An 18,900-nucleotide genomic window follows, 5' to 3' on the forward strand; every position below is an offset into this window, starting at 1 on the left:
AGCTGATATAGCCTTATGGGGATTCCCTTGTATTTGACTCTTTTTCTCTTGCTGCATTTATAATTCTTTATCTTTTGCCATTCTAATTATGATATATCTTGGTGTGGGTCTGTTTGAGGTCATCATGTTTGGAATCCTCTGTGTTTCTAATACCTGGATATTTATTTCCTTGCTCAGGTGTGGAAAGTTTTCAGCCATAGTTTCCTCAAATACATTTTCAATCCCCTTCTCCCTTCTCCATTCTGGGACCCCTATAATGCAAGTATTGGTGGGCTTAATATTATCCCAGAGATCTCTTATTTTTATTTTTTACAATTTGTTTTTCTTTTTGCTGCTCTGATGGGGTGATTTCCATTATTCTATCTTCCAGACCACTTACTCATTCTTCTGTATCACTCAGTGTGCTATTCATACCTTCTTGTGTGTTTGTTTTTTTTTTAATTTCAGGTATTGAATTTATTTCTGATTGGGTCTTTCTTTCTATTTTTTAACTTGTTAAAATTTTCACTGTGTATATCTATTCTTTTCCCTAATTTAGTTAACATTTTTATTACCAATATTTTGAATTCTTTATCTGGCAAATTGTTTGTTTCAATTGCAAATTGTTGAGGTTTTCTCTTGCTCTTTCAATTGGGAGCAATCCCTCTACCTTCTCGGTTTGGTGAACTTTCTCTGCCTCTATGAATTTAGGTGAAAGTTACCTATTGTGGTCTTGAAGGAGTATTCTTATGTGGGAGAGTCCCCCTATGCACTGTGTCCAATGCCTCTGGTAGGAGAGCTGGATTTGAGGAGGAGGCAAGTCCTATCTTTCCTCAGGGTGTTCTGGCAGCTATGACCTTGGTAGGGGTGGGGCTGGAGATGGAGGGGCTAGAGCCAGGTGTGAGGCAGGACCTCCCCTCTGCTCAGTGGCAGCAACACCCTATTGGGGGGAGTGGTCTGATCCCAAGTTGCTGGAGCAGACTCCCTGAGGGTCAGGCCTGAGCTGGCTCTATTCCCTTTAAGTATGTGTTTATCCCTCTCCCTGCACTGGGGAGCCTTGCCCCAGAGGGGGTAGTGCTGAAGGAAATGGGGCCCTTGGGGGCTCTCTGCTCCTGTCTGCCTCAGACAGAAGTCCAAGCTTTCTCTGCCATGCTGCCTGTGCAGGCACCCACAATAGGTTCCCTCGCTCTGCTCAGACACAGCCTCAGGTGTAAATCCCTTTGTCCCTCACAGCTGATCACTCTCCCCAGCCTCTGCCACCCTTGCCCTGTGGTGGAGCAACACTGCAGGGCAGGGGGGACCCACATGGACTCTGAGCATGTATGGGGGTGCTGAGCTGTGGTGCAGTGGCTGCCATAGAGATCTGGGCTGCTTTTGATGGGCTGCTTAAGTAAGTGCCAGCAATGGCTGCCATCCCCTCACCCAGGCTCTGTCCCAGTACCTGGTAGCCACCATGTCCCACAGTTGAGTCTTCTCCCCAGTCATGGCTGCCCAAGATCCCGTGTCTTGGGAAACCTGGCGGCTGCTAGAGCAGACCTCTCTTCACCCTACCTTGGGGGGCAAGCCAGTGTGCTCGTGCTGCCCACAAGCCGAGTCCAGTGTTCCCAGAGCCCTCCTGTTAGCCCTCCAGTCCCCAGAGCCTCCAACCAGCCAAGGGGGTTCATCTCCTCTGTTTAGGACCCTGGAACTGGGGTGTCTAATCTGTGGCTCTCACTGCTCATTCCCCAGGGCAAGTGTCCAGCCGTGTATTCTCCCTTTTCCTCTAAGTTCCCTTCCAGGCGCACAAGTCCCAACCTGATCGTTTTTCTTCCCTTCCTACCCGATTATATGTGTATCTTTCTTACAGCCTTGGTTGTATAGGAGTCCTTCTGCCAGTTTCCAGTTAGTTTTCAGTGAGAACTGTTCCACATGTAGGTGTATTTCTGATGTGTTTATCAAACACATGTGAGTTCCACATTCTCTTACTCCTCCATCTTGATTGATCTCCTCCTGTGATGTACAGTTCTATGTGTTTAGGCAAATACATACATTCATACATCCAATACCCAGTATCACACAGAAAAATTCCTTCACCTTGAAAGATCCCTGTACACCCCTTTTCAGCCAACCACTTCCCCCCTGGGTCAATCCATGGCAAACACTCAACTGTTTTCTGTTTCTATAATGTTGGCTTTTTAGAACAAATCATACATTATGTAGTCTTTTGGGTCTGACTTCTTTCACTTGCATTTAAGTTTCACCTATGTTGTTGCATGAATTAGTAGTTCATTTCTTTTTACTGCTGAATAGTATTCCACTCTATAGACGCACCACAAGTTATCCATTACTCTGTTGAAGGACATGTTACTGCTTCCAGTTTTTTGCGTTTATGAATAAAGCTGTTACAAACATTCACATGCAGGTTTTGTGTGGACATGAACTGTATAAACCCTTGGGTAGATACCTAGGAGGGCAGCTGCTGAGCTATATGGTAAGTCTAAGTTTAACTTTATAAGAAACTGGCAAGTTGTATTCCACAGTGGCTGTACAACTTTTCATTTCTGCCGGCAAACATTAAGTTTGTTGATTTGAATCCTTGTCAGCTTTTGTTATTGTCAGTTTTCTTGTGTTATATATATCCATTTAGTGTATCTTCCTGTGCTATACATCTATTTTAAAGGTTGTGTTACTCATCTTTCAAATACCACACAAAATTTTAATTAAAAAACTTCACTAAACTAAGATCCCCAGATACAAGAGTTACATCATTTTAGACTACAGAGCTCAGATGATGTAAGGCCTTTTTCTTCAAATTAAAATGTTGTTACTGTTTCTAAGTATAAAAGTAGGTAAATATATAGAAAACATTACCAGTAGCTCTACCCTCCAGCGATGACCACCATTCTTTTCTAATTTTCTTCTAATTGCACACATGTGGTCAGATTATAACACATCTAAAGACCCAAAGTGTAAACCAAAAATGAGTCTGATATGTTTGAGGAACAGAAAGAAAGCCAAACACGAAGGAAGAATGATAGTAAGCAAGGAGGGTGTAATAGGAGATGAATTTGGAGAGAGATCAGTTCATGCAGAGCAGAGTTCTTCAATGTTGGTGTGTGTCCAAATTATGAGGCGGCCTTGTTAGAAAAGATTGCAGCACCCCACCCCCAAGTTTCTGTTCCAACAGATGGAGAGTTGGGCCTGAGAACTTGCATTTCTAACAATTTTCCAGGTGTTGCTGATGCTGCTTGTCCAGGGTCCCACTTTGACAACCCTTCTTGGGCATACGACACTATGATGAGGAGTCTGATTCTTTGTTCCAAATAACTGAGAAGACAATGGAAGATTTTAAGGACAGAATGATGTAATTCTGTTTTGAATTTTAAATAGATCATAGTGGCTGAGGTGTGAAAGCTGGATCAGAAGGGACGAGATGACAAATGAGGAAGCAGTAAGCTGACTATTACTAGTGAGAAATAATGATGTCTTGAATTACGGTCGAGGAAATGTTAAAGTGTGAACATACTCACTATAAATTTAGGAAAAAGCTGACAAAACTTGCAAATAGATTGGGTATTAGCGTCAAAGAAGAAGAAAAAAAGGGCATGCTGAGATCACTTGCTTGACAATGGCCCCTATGGAAGACTTGATGGGGTTGCTAATCAAAAGTTCTTATTTCAAAAATATTTAGTGTGAGATATCTGTTAATACACAATTAGAAATACCAAGTAGGCAAGTTGGATATACAAATCTGAAGCTCCAAGGAAGAAAACAAATTTAAAAATTGGAAGTCATTAACCCCCCAAAAATTTATAATCATGGAACCTACTGAGGTCATTAGCATAGATCAATGTATCTCAAGCAGGGGTGCTCCCAGGGGACACTTGGCAATGTCTGGAGACATTTCTTATCATCTTTACTTAAGAGGGGATGAGGGGGCTTCCCTGGTGGTGCAGTGGTTGAGAGTCCGCCTGCCGATGCAGGGGACACAGGTTCGTGCCCTGGTACGGGAGGATCCCACATGCCGCGGAGCAACTGGGCCCGTGAGCCATGGCGGCTGAGCCTGCGCGTCCGGAGCCTGTGCTCCGCAAGGGGAGAGGCCACAGCAGTGAGAGGCCCACTTACCACAAAAAAAAAAAAAAAAAAAGGGGACGAGACTACTGGCATATATTGACTGGTCAGGAATGCTACCAAATATCATAAAATGCACAGGAGTGCTCTTAACAACGAAGAATTATCCTACTCAGAACATCAATAGTGCTGAGGTTGAGAAACTCTTATACAGATAGAAAAATTGTCTTTCATGTATCACAGGAACAAGGGAGCATGAGGTCTTTCTCAGATATACAACTGATTGGAAAATATACCACTCATGTACATAATTTAAAAATTGCTTTTATATATATAGATAGATATCTATATCTATCTATCTAGAGAGCTGAAAAATAAATTAAAAATACCTTAAATTACGTTATAGCATTAGAGTTAAAATGGCTGCTATTACACAGTGAAAAATAGTTACAATAAGGAAACAAGGTAAAATGAATGTAATAATAATTTAAATGAGAAACCCTGATTCACAAATCCATCAGACCACATGCAGTCTCCAGGGTTCTTCTCTTAGATTATGCCACCTGTATACCTTTGTTGAATGAATAAATGCACAAATATATAAGCACATGAATGAACGAACATTATGGTTTAGCTCTCTTAGGTATTAAGAAATACACATAACAGGGAAACAGAAGAGGAAATCTAGCATATGAATGCAGACTCACAATTTCTGGAGTGTGGGTATCGATTCACGAAATCCCTAGAAATGAAACTTCAAAGGTGCAAAGGATACAGAAAAGGAGGAAGATTTGAAATGAATAGAAATCCCAACTTTAGGGGGGATTCGTACACACGAATCCTAGCATCCTTCGACACCTAGCATCACACCAGCTATCCACCATTACCAGAAATTTTCAAGTAAGATTTCTTAAGGCTTTATTTTCTGGAAAATATATATGAAAGCAGTGCTCAGGTCTGGGTAAAACAGATCCACATTACAGAAGATAACTTTATAGTCTACTCACTGGAACACATCTACCTCGTAAACAAAACTGCAGATAATCTTTCCCACAGAGAGGTGTTAAGATCACAAATCTACCGTAATGTCAGAAGAAGCTGAGAGATACTGGATTAGAGGATAAATATACTATAGGTATGAGGAGGTGACTATAGGAAGAAAACAATTCTATGCTAAAAGGTGTGTGGCGAAGACCTTCTCACAGGGAAAATGAGAGAGATACAAGAGATAAATACACTTAAGAGATATTCTGTAATCAGTCTAATCACAACGAACATAAAGAGCAGATGACTTCAAATATAAAGAGGATGCTTGTAACCCACGGACAGACATGTTTGAATGAGGGTTACCTTTCACCAAGAAGGACAAGTTGGCCTATACCATTCACGCACTGGCCAGTGGAGTACGTGTGACAAGAATGACTCAGTCAGTGACTAGGACCTTATGTGTTCCCCTTAAACACCCAAGGCCTATCACAATACTTTCTCCATTACAGCAATTATGTTTAGTAAATCAGAGCTGTAAGCTGGGCTCATGGGAAATTACAAATAAATCATTAACGTACGAACAGAAGGTTTACACACTGCATACTGGTCCACCTTAACTCTAAATCAAGAGAAGTTAAAATTGTGCTCCCTGGGAAACACGGAGCTGACCGTAACTCACCTTTCCCAGTTCTTTATCTTCAAGGGCCAAGACCCCAGTGCTTTCCGTGAAGAGTTTTACTTTGACCACAGGCCGTGGATGAGTAGTGGTAAAATCTCCTTGGGTTCCCCACCTGCAATGGAGTAACAAAGATTCTCTTTGAAATGCAGTCTTAATTTTGTTTTCCATGTAGATGTGTTTCCTTAAAAGGCACATTAAGCAATGGAGAGTCTTTCCTGGCTCACTGAGATTGTTATCTTTGCTTTTGTTTCTGACAGATGGCACAGTCAAGAAAGAAAGTAACAATAAGCTTTACAGCTTGTAATAATTATTCAGCTGTTCTAAAGATTAGCACATTAGAGTACAAAACACAGTGTGTCATAAGAATTTAGGTTAAGGTAAAGCATTAAAGAATATATATATAACTGAATCACTGTGCTGTACACCTGAAACAACACAACACTGTAAATCAACTATACTTCAATTTAAAAAGAAAGGTAAAGCATTATAGATATAGCTATTGGAACCTATTTTATCAATTCCAACACAAATTACAACATAATTTTTATGGATGGCTGGGGAAAACTGTTAACAGTTTGAGTGTGTAAGAGGTAGTTTCTCAGAAATTATTTTTGCATGCTGAAGATTTCACACCATCTCTTCTTACAAAGTCTTCACTAGATATTTTATTTATATTCTTAAAAGTGGAGGTAATCATCTCATCTCTTACTTTATATGATTTATTAAAGCTCCTGTCAAAAGGAAAGAAATAAGCACCATAAAAATAGGAGTGTTTAGCCATTAATTTCCCAGTACACTCTCCTAAGAATGAAGTAAGTCTGTCGATATCTGGCTTTTCAAATCAAAACAAAATAACATGTTTCCTTAGCTTATCTTTTAATTAATAGCATCTCATCTTTACCACATACCAACTCATTCTAGTCTATTTACAAACTTAGATGGCACACACCTGATACTAAAAAATCTTATCAATGTTTCTCATAATTCTGAGATCAGACTTGATATTCAGCACAGCATAAAGAAAATACCACTGAGAAAAACAGACATAACAGGAAGAAAAAGAGATTTAATGAGATAAGATTCCTGTTGAAAATAATAACCAAATAAAAATACCAATTTCTTATTTTAAAAAAACAGTTTACCACATTCATGGCACTGTCTAAACTTTATTTTATAAACCTTATTCAGAAAGCTGAAATACAGAAAACTGAGGTAAGCATACCAAAAACTAAATAATCATGATGTCTTCTCCTATCACAGCAGTTTTAATTTTTAACATTGTGATACATGTACAGTAAAAGCAGAGGCCATTTCAATGACTGAAGAAACCTGCATCAAGATGCAGTTTGTTCTTTTGAAATTAAAGTCATACTTCAGAGGGAAGGGAGAGATTCATTCAGGATGGAAAGCAACTTAATTTCTATTTTAGATTTCTAGAAACTGATTAGCAAAGAATCTTTTTGCCATTTCATAGAATTAAGATGGTCTGAGATAAAGTAGAACTAAAATAGGAATAAAAATAAAAATAGATTCAGAACCAAAATAAGGAAGGAGAGAACAATTCTTAATTTAGAGTGTGGAATCTTAAGCCTTGAATACAGTCAGGCGATCTGGATAACAACTCCGGAGTTGACGCCCATGACATACCCTTCTCTTTATTGAGTAACATGTGGTTAAATTTGGAAAATTAACTTTTGGAGACATTTTCTTATAACTGAAATCAATGATTTTTAGTAGTCATGTAGACACAGCCTAATAGTTTTCCACAGAATTTGCTGATCTTTTAAACTAAATTCTCTTCATAAAAATTCTTTTGTGTATTAAATCAATGATATTTTGTCTCCTCTAATGTCAAAAATCCTTTGAAACTATTATTACAGTTTTATATGATTATTTGAAATTCCTAATCTACTCCAATATGCAGTTCTCCAAAGAGAAAAATACTGACTGATCAAGGACAGAATTCCAAGACATCTTTTATGTTCTTAAATATTAAAGGTTTCCTAAGTAATTAAAAAGGTTGATTCATAAGAAATTTATCTATGTATTACATAAAATTTGTCACAAATAGCTATTGTAATTAAAACTCCAGATTTGAAAATAATGCATTGTAATACAAAACCCAAGATTACTGGATAGAATTTCAAACCTTTATTACAAACAAACACCCCTCCCCTTCAATTTTAATAGTTAATCAGTAGAGCAGATTTAAATTTCTTCCCTTAAAAATATACTGAGTATATTTTAAAACGATTTTCTATATATTTAATGGAATTAGTTTGTGTTAGGTGATCAATAATGTTTATAAAAGTTGCCTTACTTATTGTCATAACAGTTGACATACTTTAAAAGTATTTGAGGGTTGCCCTGGTGGCGCAGTGGTTGAGAGTCTGCCTGCTAATGCAGGGGACACAAGTTCGAGCCCTGGTCTGGGAAGATCCCACATGCCGCGGAGCAGCTAGGCCCGTGAGCCACAACTACTGAGCCTGCGCATCTGGAGTCTGTGCTCCGCCACAAGAGAGGCCGGGATAGTGAGAGGCCTGAGCACCTCGATGAAGAGTGGCCCCCGCTTGCCACAACTAGAGAAAGCCTTCCCACAGAAACAAAGACCCAACACAGCCATAAATAAACAAACAAATAAATAAATAAATAAATAGCCAAGGATTTGAAGCCCTTAAAAAAAAAAAAAGTATTTGAAAATTCAATTTGAGATATCTAAATTGAAATGCAGAAGTTAATAATATGGCCAAGGCAATACTGTGGTAATGAATAAAATTATGATATAACTTCCTAGGCCACGAGGATAACATTTATTCAACAAATCACATTTCCATTTAAGACATCATAGTATACTACTCTAGCGTTTCAACAAAACCAAAGGAATTATTCTGCATAGCTATCTGTGAAATACAACAACCTTAATGAAATTAATGACAAGTGTCACAACATTGTTCTAAAGAGTTTCATATAAAGATGTGTGTGTGTGGGGAAACAGATTGACTAAAAAAAAAAAAAATCCGAACCAGTATCTGAGCCCTTGCCTCAGTGGAGTAACAGTGGTAGTGAGACAGGGCTAAAGAGTGCAGGTCCCAGAGACAGTCTGTGGGCTCAAACATCAATTCCAATGTGCAAAGGGACTCCAGGCAAGCAACTTTGTCATAACTAACACTTCCCACATAAAACTGTTGAGGTATAAATGAAGACAATTCATATTAATACTCATAGTGGTACAACACCTGTCACACAGAAAGTGCATACAGAATGCTAACTATTACTATTAGGATCCGCAGTAGTATTCCTTTAGCTTTACTAAGCAAAATGATACCTACCTGGAAAAAACTGATAGATTTGAACATTAAGATTTTAATCAGTTTCATAAAACGGCAACATTAAAATCCAGACAATATCAGAAACTAGAGAGAGACATCAACTAATAGCAAAACACAACAAAGGAGAAAAAAAGAAACAGGAAGAGAAAGAGATGGGGGAGAAAGAAAGTAGGGGTGAAAAAGAGAAGAACAATGGAGAAAGAGGGTAGAGGGGGGAGAAAAGAAAGGAGGATTAATAAAAGACCAATCTGGAAAGGAGAGAGAGTAGTCTGGACCTTAACCCATTTTTGCGCATTATCTTTAATCTTTCTTTTAAAGACAATTTACAGTCTAAATGCTGACATGATGCACATCTTAATAGAAGAAATAAAAAATATCTTTTAAAGTAACTAAGTTTTATGACTCTAAACTTTGGGAGGGGCTTTCAAAAACACCACACTGAAACATTTTTATTATGATGAAAAGACAATACAAAGTTATCTGTTTCTTCAACATGACAATGAAGAAATCCTGGGATGGTATCTTGCAGTTTAAGGTAGAACAGTATTTGGGGATGGCTCAGGGTGGGTAATGATCACTTTCATCATGAAAGAAAAACGCTATGGGCTTCACCTTCATTCTGGCTCTTATCCTCTACTGGATGTTTCCGCTTGCCTTCAAAGAGACAGCTCCATTTTGTTGCTCTCAAGATTGGTAAAGCCTCAAGAATAATAGGATAAAATTCTCCTCTAAAGTCTGCATTTCATTTATGAAGTTATTCAATGCCATTAAACTTCCATATCCAGAGTACAGAAATCATTATATCTGAACCATTTTCTTCTGAACAAGCCTAACAAGCATGTTAGCACAAAATCGGGTTTCAGAAAAGACAGAAGTTATAATCTCTCATACGCATTTTTCTTTTTCTCCCTCAGAGCAAGGTAGTTCAGAGACCTTAGCTTGAAGCATCTAATTTTAAAGAGAACCATTTGTCACGTCTTGCATTACAATTTTACTTGGTCGAGAAAGCACCAAAAAGTAACTTTTTATAAGCTGGAAATCAAGATTTTTAAGACCTTACATTTAGAAAGACAGGCTAAATAATTGGTATAGAAGATAAATTAATTTAACTTTAAAGCATAAAGTCCACTATACACATATAAATCCCTAGAAAAGGGTTTAAATAATAAAATGCAATGGTGTAAAAATGAGAACATACTGCATAAACCACTACAGAAATTTACCAATGTATGTTCATACTGTTCTCATACCCATAACTTTGAGGCTTATGTGAGAACATCAGTCTGATTTTTTCCTGTTTTTTTTGACATGAAAATAAAAGGTGGATGTGTTATATAAACTGGAATTAAAAAAGAAAAAAAACTTTCAAATGTCATAGAATTAATGCATTATCCTTTAAAGATAAAAAGAAATTTAAACTATACTGTTTCCAAATATTAGGTTATAATTATCACTAATCAGTACAGCATACTGTTATTAGTAAGTTGGAGTGTCCATCAGTTACTAGTACAGTGACCCTTAAACAACACAGGGGTTGGGGTGCTGACCCTCTGCGTAGTCGAAAATCCAAGTATAATTTACAGTCAGCCCTCCCTATACACGCATCTGTGGATTCAACCAACTCAGATGGCGTAGTACTGTAGTATTTACCAGTGAAAAAAATTCACATATAAGTGGACCCATGCAGTTCAAAACCCATGTTGTTCAAGGGTCAGCTGGTGCTTGCTTTACCAAATCTTCCAATGATTAGTCTTTAATTTGACAGAATTTCAAGCAGGGGTTAATGTTCTTTGGGGCTAGACAATATGGGCGTGAAAATATTTTGCTTTATGTATTTTTTAATGTGAAAGCCTTGGAATTGCTAGAGTAATATAATGTTAGTGCATCCCATTCTTAATGACTTACATTTGAAAGCAAATGCTCCTCAGCTGTTTCTCCAAAGGTAAAAGACTCTTGGTTGTGTCTTCAAGCAGTAACATTGGGTGGGGGGTAGGGGGGTTGAAAGGGAAACAGCAGACTGAATCATTTACACAGGCTGTTTTTTCCTAGAAAAATCCCTCCTGGGGTTTCCCTGTAGATAAAACTACTTGTTTTTCATTCCTAAATTACTATTTATGTGAAATAAAAAGATTTTCCAAGTGCAGAGTAGTTTGGGAACAATAGGAGAAGTCTCTGAATTATACCAACATCTCAGATTCCAGAGAGGGTAGGAGTCACCTGGGACCATCCTGAGGGGGTTAAGAAGACAGCCAAAAGCAGCAAGCACTCAACAAGAGCATGATGTATGGAGCTGAAACAAGCAGACCTAAAGCCTGCAAAACATGGCAGGGACTAAACCAGCCCCAAGAGCATCAGTAGAGTACTTGTACTCCAGTCCACTGCCCAGAGGACATCACAGGAAGACCCAGGAGGAATCTGGTCAAGGAGCCGGATCTGGTAATTTTCATAGTACACAGTCACTGCTGGCACTTGGTGCTTCTAGATCCTATGAGACCTACCCTGTGTTACTCAGGAAAAGAAATCCCCATTTGCTGGGGGTTTCTGATGGCCGGTGACTACTTAATTTTGTGATACTTTAGAACGTAAATGCAACGCAGACATGCTTTTAAAAATTAAGGACATTTAAATTGATTTTTTGAAAAAAATGTTTGATACTTATGAGACAATGGGAACTCTGTTAAGGTTTTAAAGGAGTGAAAGTGATTTATGTTTCTCCATAACTTACCTAACTGGCACTTGAGGAAACATTTTAATAACGACAGTTTAATTCTTGCCTCATTTGTGCAACCTCTAGAATGATATTTAATAAGCACCTAGCATGTGACCATTGTAGGGATGAATGTTTAAAACACAAAGATGAAAGAAAACAGACTACGGCATCCAGGGACTTAGCTTGTGGGAAAGGGAGAAGCGTGAAACAAACAAATACTATATAGTACAGATTAAAGGTACATAGTGGCCTCCACATTAAGACCAAAGTCTCCCACCTACTGCGTTATCCTTCTACGTTTATGATTTATCTTAGCAACAACAGCTAGGCCCCTCACTGCAACCACCACTGTGCTCTGTACATAACAAGCATACATTACATATTCAAGAGAGAAGATGATGATGTGTTAAAAAAATACAAAATTTGTAGTTTAAGAGGACTGGGCTTGAAAAGCTGAGTTAAATCATGTACGTCAAACTTTTTGAGGATACATTCCTCTACCTAGAAAATAGGAATAGTAAGTAGTAAGTCCTCCCTGACAAGGATTTAGAAGAATAAATGAAATCAATATGAAAACACCTATCATAATGTCTTGAAAATTAGAAGGGCATACTAAATAAATGACTATTCTCAATTCACCTGAGCACCCTATTCTCCTGATGTCAGGATAGGGGTCCAAGTGAGCAATTCCTGACTGCTTCCTCATACCCATTTCTCTGAAGGGAAAGCAGCCCTGAGAGTGATCGTACATTCTGTTTTCAGGGGAAAGCAGCAGCAAATACATCAAGTAGGACAGAAGACAGGTCCTGAAACACCACAGGTTTTATCCAGATTAGGTGGGGATGCAGTTTTTGCTGATAGCTCTTTGACTTCTGGGAAGTCCATCAGTGCTGAATTAGCTCCAGAAAACACGGCTGGTGCATGTTTTGGCTTTCTGCGCCCCTTAGTCTGTGAGAGTAAGGCACACAGTTATTTTCACACAGTCATGGTACCCAATTTCGAGGCAGGAAGCACTTTGGGGAATGTTGCATCCAAGTCTAAGATATAGATATTTGGAATTCCTAGAATCCTTATTAAATCTTTACAGGTTCCATTTGGAGGAAATTCTGAAACAAAATAAAATGAAAATTCCAGTCCTATAGTACTTTGTAACAGTACAAAGCTGGTGCTTATCTTGGTCAGGCTAAGAACCTGATAGTCTAGGTGGAGCTTTTGTCATCAACATATCAGTGGGAAATCTAGCCTAGAGAAGAATTTCTTAAGATTCAAAACCAGCTGGCAGGTCTCTCCCCCATTTTGGTTGGCATGTGCAGAGGGAGGCTTGGGATTTTTTGTTTTCATTTTTTGTTTTTTCCTTCATTCATTCTGTCCTTGAGCTACTATGGTTACCAACAGAGTCCTACCTTCAAATGGTGGAGATAATGGTAAAATGTAAAGAATGGCTACAGAGATGAGCTGACCAGAATGACAGAGTCAAGAAACAGGCCAAATCAAGTAGTAGGGATGTGGTGGTACACACAGAGCACCACATGGCACTGGAAGGAACGGGCAGATGATGCAGATTTGGTGCAACCCAAAAGAGTCAACTACGGATGGGAAAATAGAAAACGATAAACCAGGAAAAAGAGTACAGGAGAACAGGGCTAAGGTAACCTGAGAAGCATGATTAGAAAATCTGTGGTGGCCTTTATCCAGCTACAGAGCTGGAGTAACTACTCGTGAATGATTAACTCGCTTCCCGCAATGATGAGAGAAGAAGATACTGCTGTTTTACACATAAGCCATCCTTACAAATGGTTCTTTCCCACCAAACTCCAGAATATGAAAGCAGTTCCTTTTTATTTTCCCTAGAAAAATCCTACCACTCTGAGAAGTACTAAGCAAGCAAGTCTATGTTTATGAACAGAAGCAAAAACTCTGAAGTACACTGAGGTTTCTACCATAGAAGATGGGAAAGGGTAAAAGAAAAAAATTTAAGATAAGGAAGCAAAGACACCAGAATGAAGATTAATATCCTTACCATGGCTCTCAAGGTTGGGCATACCCGGCCCTTAGCTATGCCTCAGGCCTCATGTCAACCATTCTAACCCCAGTCTATGCCCATCCAGAAGGTTCCCGCCATAGGGCAGCTGAACTTGCCTGTTCCTTCATTAGTATAGATTCCTAGTTGTCCCATGATCCTCTGCCATCATCCGATTAACTACTACTTGTCCTTCTGTTGAGAGCTCAAGGGTTACATTCTCAAAAAGACTTCCCTAGCCAACTCCATTTGCAGCACTGGACAATCCCCCAAGTAAGTAACATTACTGTGTCATATATATTTGCCTAGGATCAGATTCCTTTTCTTCAAAGCAGTTAACTCAGTTTGTAATTATGTGTTCCTGTACACATAACAGGGTGTCTCCCTGCTTTAGACTTCAAGCACCATTGGCAATAGCCATTTCTTTTTTCTTTTTTTTTTTTTTTAATTTACTAGCGATTTCTGATTTTAGTCATCACTTCAAACCCAGTACCTGTGTGGCACTTAGCACAGAGCAACTCAATAACTACTTGTTGAATGAATGAATGACACCATATACTTTATTCTAACCAGTCCTCAAAGGACTATGAAGTGATTCACAGCAGTTGAATGACCAAGTTTGGTTGATAGTATATTTTACCGAGCTATATAGTTGTCTCTTGGTATCTGCAGGACATTGGTTCCAGTATCCCCCTCAGATACCAAAATCCATGGATGCTCAAGCCCCTCATATAAAATGTCATAGGTACAGTCGGCCCTGGGTTTCTGGTGGGTTCTACATCCGCTGATTCTACCAAATGCGGACCTAGTGCCGTTGGTTGAAGCTGCGGATGTGGAACCCTCAGATGTGCAGGGCCAACTTACATGGAAGGAGAACTGAGATCAGGAGCTGAGTTCCTTTCATTACTGCCACATTGGACAACTGCACAAGTTGCATGCACCAGAGCTTTAGATCAGACTTCCATTAATATATACAAAAAATACAGAAAATATTTCATGTTTACAGACACACAGTTCTATGGATAATGCAAGCAACCCAAGGTGGGGGGTGCTGTTAAATAAGAGCAATCATCTGAATCTGAAAGCCACTTTTGTACTTTAAAATATAACATTACATTTAACTAAAATAGTATTGCCAGTAATTTTAATATATTTATCGTGGTTCAGACAGATTCTCAAATAAGTGAATTTCTACGTATCAAAACTGTCACGGCTGATAAACAACACACGTACACTTTTTAAGTGTTTACCTGAGACTACTGTCCGTTTCTTACCCAATCTCTGTCTTAGCCAACTGTGAAGGTGTGGAACTTTCTTTAGGCAAAACTTGTTAAGGAGTAACATGTGTGTTTTACTAATTTATTCAATAAACATTTCATTTAGTTTTTAAGAGCTTAAATTTATTTAAGCTCTTTTTGGTGCTTGAACGAAATGATTTTGTGGTATTTTTCCACTTGCCTTTTTGGGTACACGTTTCCTATCCTATCATCACTGCACCTGTGCCCTGCTTAAGTAGAGAATTAGTATAGAATATATCACAAGAATTAAATGCTACCTGACTACTTAAGTAGTAATCACAATTTTCTCTATGAGGTGAATCTGATAGAGTACTTATTCACTAAAGTCTTCCCCTGAAATAAAAATGAAATACTGAGGCAAAGTCTATTTGTACATATTATAAAACCAAATACTAAGATCAGAAAAGACTTTGTCTCCAATTTCCCTTTGAATACCTCACAAACACTAACTTAACCAATCACATCATATGTCTGATATGTTTATAACTTAAGAATCACAAAACTGTGTATCATATTCCAATTTAACCAAGTAAAATACATCTGTCACGGTTTCAGTGGAAGCACACAGAACTTGTGTAAAGCCAGGTTTGGCTTATTCTTAACACTTTTAAAGGGAATAATATGATTTTAGAAGATGAAATACCTGGGTCCTCTAATCACCAAAATCACATGTATTTACAAACCAGGTGGAATTTAGTTGCCTGGTTAGATATTTAATTATTTTGGAACTGCAACTTCCTTTTTCTTAATTACCTATATGCACATATTTTTAGTTGCTGCTTTGTTAATCCTTATTTACATATGCAAAAGTTAGAAGTAAACAATGTGGGTGGAAAATTTTTAAGTGAAAACAAGCACAGTTGTGTATCTGGTTAAATAAAAATATTCTACCTTTGGTACAAAGATGTCTTTTTGCAAAGTACCCATATACGCTTTAAAAAATTAGAATATTATAATAGCTTTAAAGAACTTTACAATTCCAGCTTAAATTTAAGGGGCATATTCTCCGAGAAATTCCATTTGATTTACAGAGGAAATTTTATTTATATATAACATTTTTGTCACTGCACCAACGTTCTGGATATGCAAGATGGGATGGCAGTGTTGTGTTAGTTGTAATTTGTGAACATCTGGGCCACAGAAAGTGATTTGTACACTGTCACTCAGCAGACTGTATTTCACTGTGTAGTGGGTGGAAATTAAGGTGACAACTGGCTTCCAGTTGCTCTTAAGTCCACTCAGACTCAGGTTTAACTTTCTCATGCATGAATACTAGAAGGCTGTCAGTTTTGTTTGCATGTCTTATTTTTGTTAAAAGTGTCCTTCTTATGGATGAATTACTCTCACTGATGCTTAATAGAGTCAAGAGAATTTTGTTGTCAATTATTTGAGGTCAAATGCTTCATCAGATAGAGGTCAGTCACTGAGCCGGATACTGGGAACACAAGGCTGAACAAGACCTGGCCTCTGCCTTTAGGGGGCTCACAGTTTTGGGGGAGCAGCACACAGAGGCAATTACAACACAGAGTTCCAGACTATACATAGGTGTTAAGGGAAATGGGGGACAGGGGTTCAGGACAGCTTCACAAAGCAGAGCACCCTAAACTGAGCCTTCAAGGAAGAAAAGTAAAAGATAGGCAGCTAGGTGCAGAACGAAAGGTAGGTGGGCCATGCGTGAGAACAGACAGTGGCTTTCCCCAGGGATGGTACCTCCCCCTGTTAGGGGCATTTTAAAATGCATATGGGCAGAAGCTATGGAAGCTAACTAACTTGTGATAGAGGGATAGTTCCACTGATGAAAACTGCTCCCGTAAAAATGCAACAGCGCTCCTGCTTGGAAACACTGTGGCTGGCAAGACGTAAGAGGTGGGGTGGAGTGGTAAGTGGCAGTCAGGTAAATGTAGAGTCTTTCAGGCCAGACTTCATCTTGAGGGCAAAGGAAAGTTACTAAAAAATGTTGAAGGAAAGGACATAATCAGATTTGCGTTTTGGAAATTGGACTGAAGTAAAGGAAAGAACAGAGGTAGGGAGACCAAATAGAGGCTTCTGAAGTAATGTTAGCAACGGCCCAAACAGAGGTGTTGGCAATGAAGATGTGGGAAGAGAGTGAGATTTGTTGGACATTACAGAAGCAGAATCAATAGGATTTAGATGTGGGGATCAGAAAGAGAAAGAAATGATTAATGCCCACCTTTCTGCTTTGGCCACCGCTATAATATAAAGGTACCACAAACTGAGACAGTAAACAGAAAGGAGAGTCTGTTAAAGGTGAAAAAGAATTGTTTCTATTCTGAACATGTTGAATTTCAGAGTCTGCAAGATACCCAGCTGAAGATATCCAGACAAGGGAAGGATATGCTGTCCAGTATTAATCTGCATAACTAAAAAGAAGACTCTAGATTGTAGAATTACTTTTAGTAACAACTTTCTCAACTTGGAAGTTTTTTTCTTTGTATTCTACCACAGGGGTTGGCCCATTATAAAAGTTTCTTTCAGAATGAACAATACTACACACAATAAGAATTACTTGCCTATTAAAGTAAGAGAGGGGCTTCCCTGGTGGCGCGGTGGTTGCGAGTCCGCCTGCCGATGCAGGGGACGTGGGTTCGTGCCCCGGTCTGGGAGGATCCCACGTGCCGCGGAGCGGCTGGGCCCGTGAGCCATGGCCGCTGGGCCTGCGCGTCCGGAGCCTGTGCTCCGCAGCGGGAGAGGCCACAGCAGTGAGAGGCCCGCGTACCGCAAAAAAAAAAAAAAAAAAAAAGTAAGAGAGAATAAACTGTATCTGTTGCCTATCTAATAAAAGAGAGTGATTATATTCTACTGTGAAATTCTTGCTCATCCATGCTATATGGATAAATATTCCTAGATCAAATTAATAATCCTCCTTGTAATATATCTTACTTTACATAAGTGGTGCTATAAAACTGTGAACAATTTTGATCACTTTATAAGAATGTGCTGTTGGAGTATTACATCTTTGGATTGCTTTTAAGAAAAGGATCATTATAAAACGGATGTACACTTTTTGTCCAGGCCATCACAAGCTACATGATGGAAAGAAAACAAAGCAAAACAACACATGCAGTAGCTAAATAAAGGATTAGCCTCTTTGTGAGCAGAAACAGCAGCCCTGTGGAGTCAAAGCAACAAAGCCAGGCTCAGCTTGGTGTAAACAAGCTTTCTCTTTCTAAAGATGCCACCAACTGAGGGAAAACATCAAAGGTCACTGGCTAGGTTGGGGACCTTCTCTGAAAAACTAAGCCATGAAACATTCACAGATACGCCCAAGAAAATATTAATCATGAAAATTTAATGTAATCACTAATCTGTCTGATGATGAGGGAAACAGGTCCAGCTGTCAGTAGGTCTCATCACAAAAGTGACTAATCATATTAAGTTCATAAACCTGCTCTGAGCCTTCCAGAAATAGTTACTTCTGCAATTTTAATGGGTTTGCAGCAGAAATTGAGACCCTTACCCTAAGCCATTTACTATTCTAGTCCCAGTGTAAAGAAGATGTGCACTTAAGCAAGGGGCTCAAATAAATACTGAGGTCCACCAAGTTCCTGCTATGACCTGAATTTGCTTGAAGCCAAACTTAGAAAAACATGTCTGTTTGGTCCTAACTTGCCAAGGGTCTTATTTACTAAAGAACTAACGAGTCTCTCCCCTAGAAGTTCATTCTGGAGCTTTCACCTAGAATGGAGTATTTGCGAAGAAATAACATGTGAAGGAGGTAACCTGAAACACTGCCCCTTTGTAAAATAAGTAATGGGATGAGAACATTTTGAATTTTTAGAGGGAACCTACAGGAAAAGGTGTTTGACCCTGATAGAAATGTTGACTTT

At 38.8% G+C, this 18,900-nt stretch overlaps 1 protein-coding gene across 20 annotated transcripts in view; it reads right to left on the reverse strand.

The window, feature by feature from the left end:
* CADPS2 (calcium dependent secretion activator 2) overlaps positions 1-18,900 on the reverse strand; it is a gene marked incomplete at its 3' end in the record, with an annotated part of 487,123 nt that overhangs the window by 242,382 nt on the left and 225,841 nt on the right. For all 20 annotated transcript variants that reach the window (XM_079711385.1, XM_079711377.1, XM_079711381.1 and 17 more), the window contains exon 7: positions 5,696-5,807. In XM_079711385.1, coding sequence (XP_079567511.1) covers positions 5,696-5,807 — 112 coding nt within the window. The remainder of the gene's footprint in view (positions 1-5,695; positions 5,808-18,900) is intronic.

The sequence above is a fragment of the Hyperoodon ampullatus genome, assembly GCF_949752795.1.
Source record: "Hyperoodon ampullatus genome assembly, chromosome: 9".
NCBI classification, from domain to species: Eukaryota; Metazoa; Chordata; class Mammalia; order Artiodactyla; family Ziphiidae; genus Hyperoodon; species Hyperoodon ampullatus.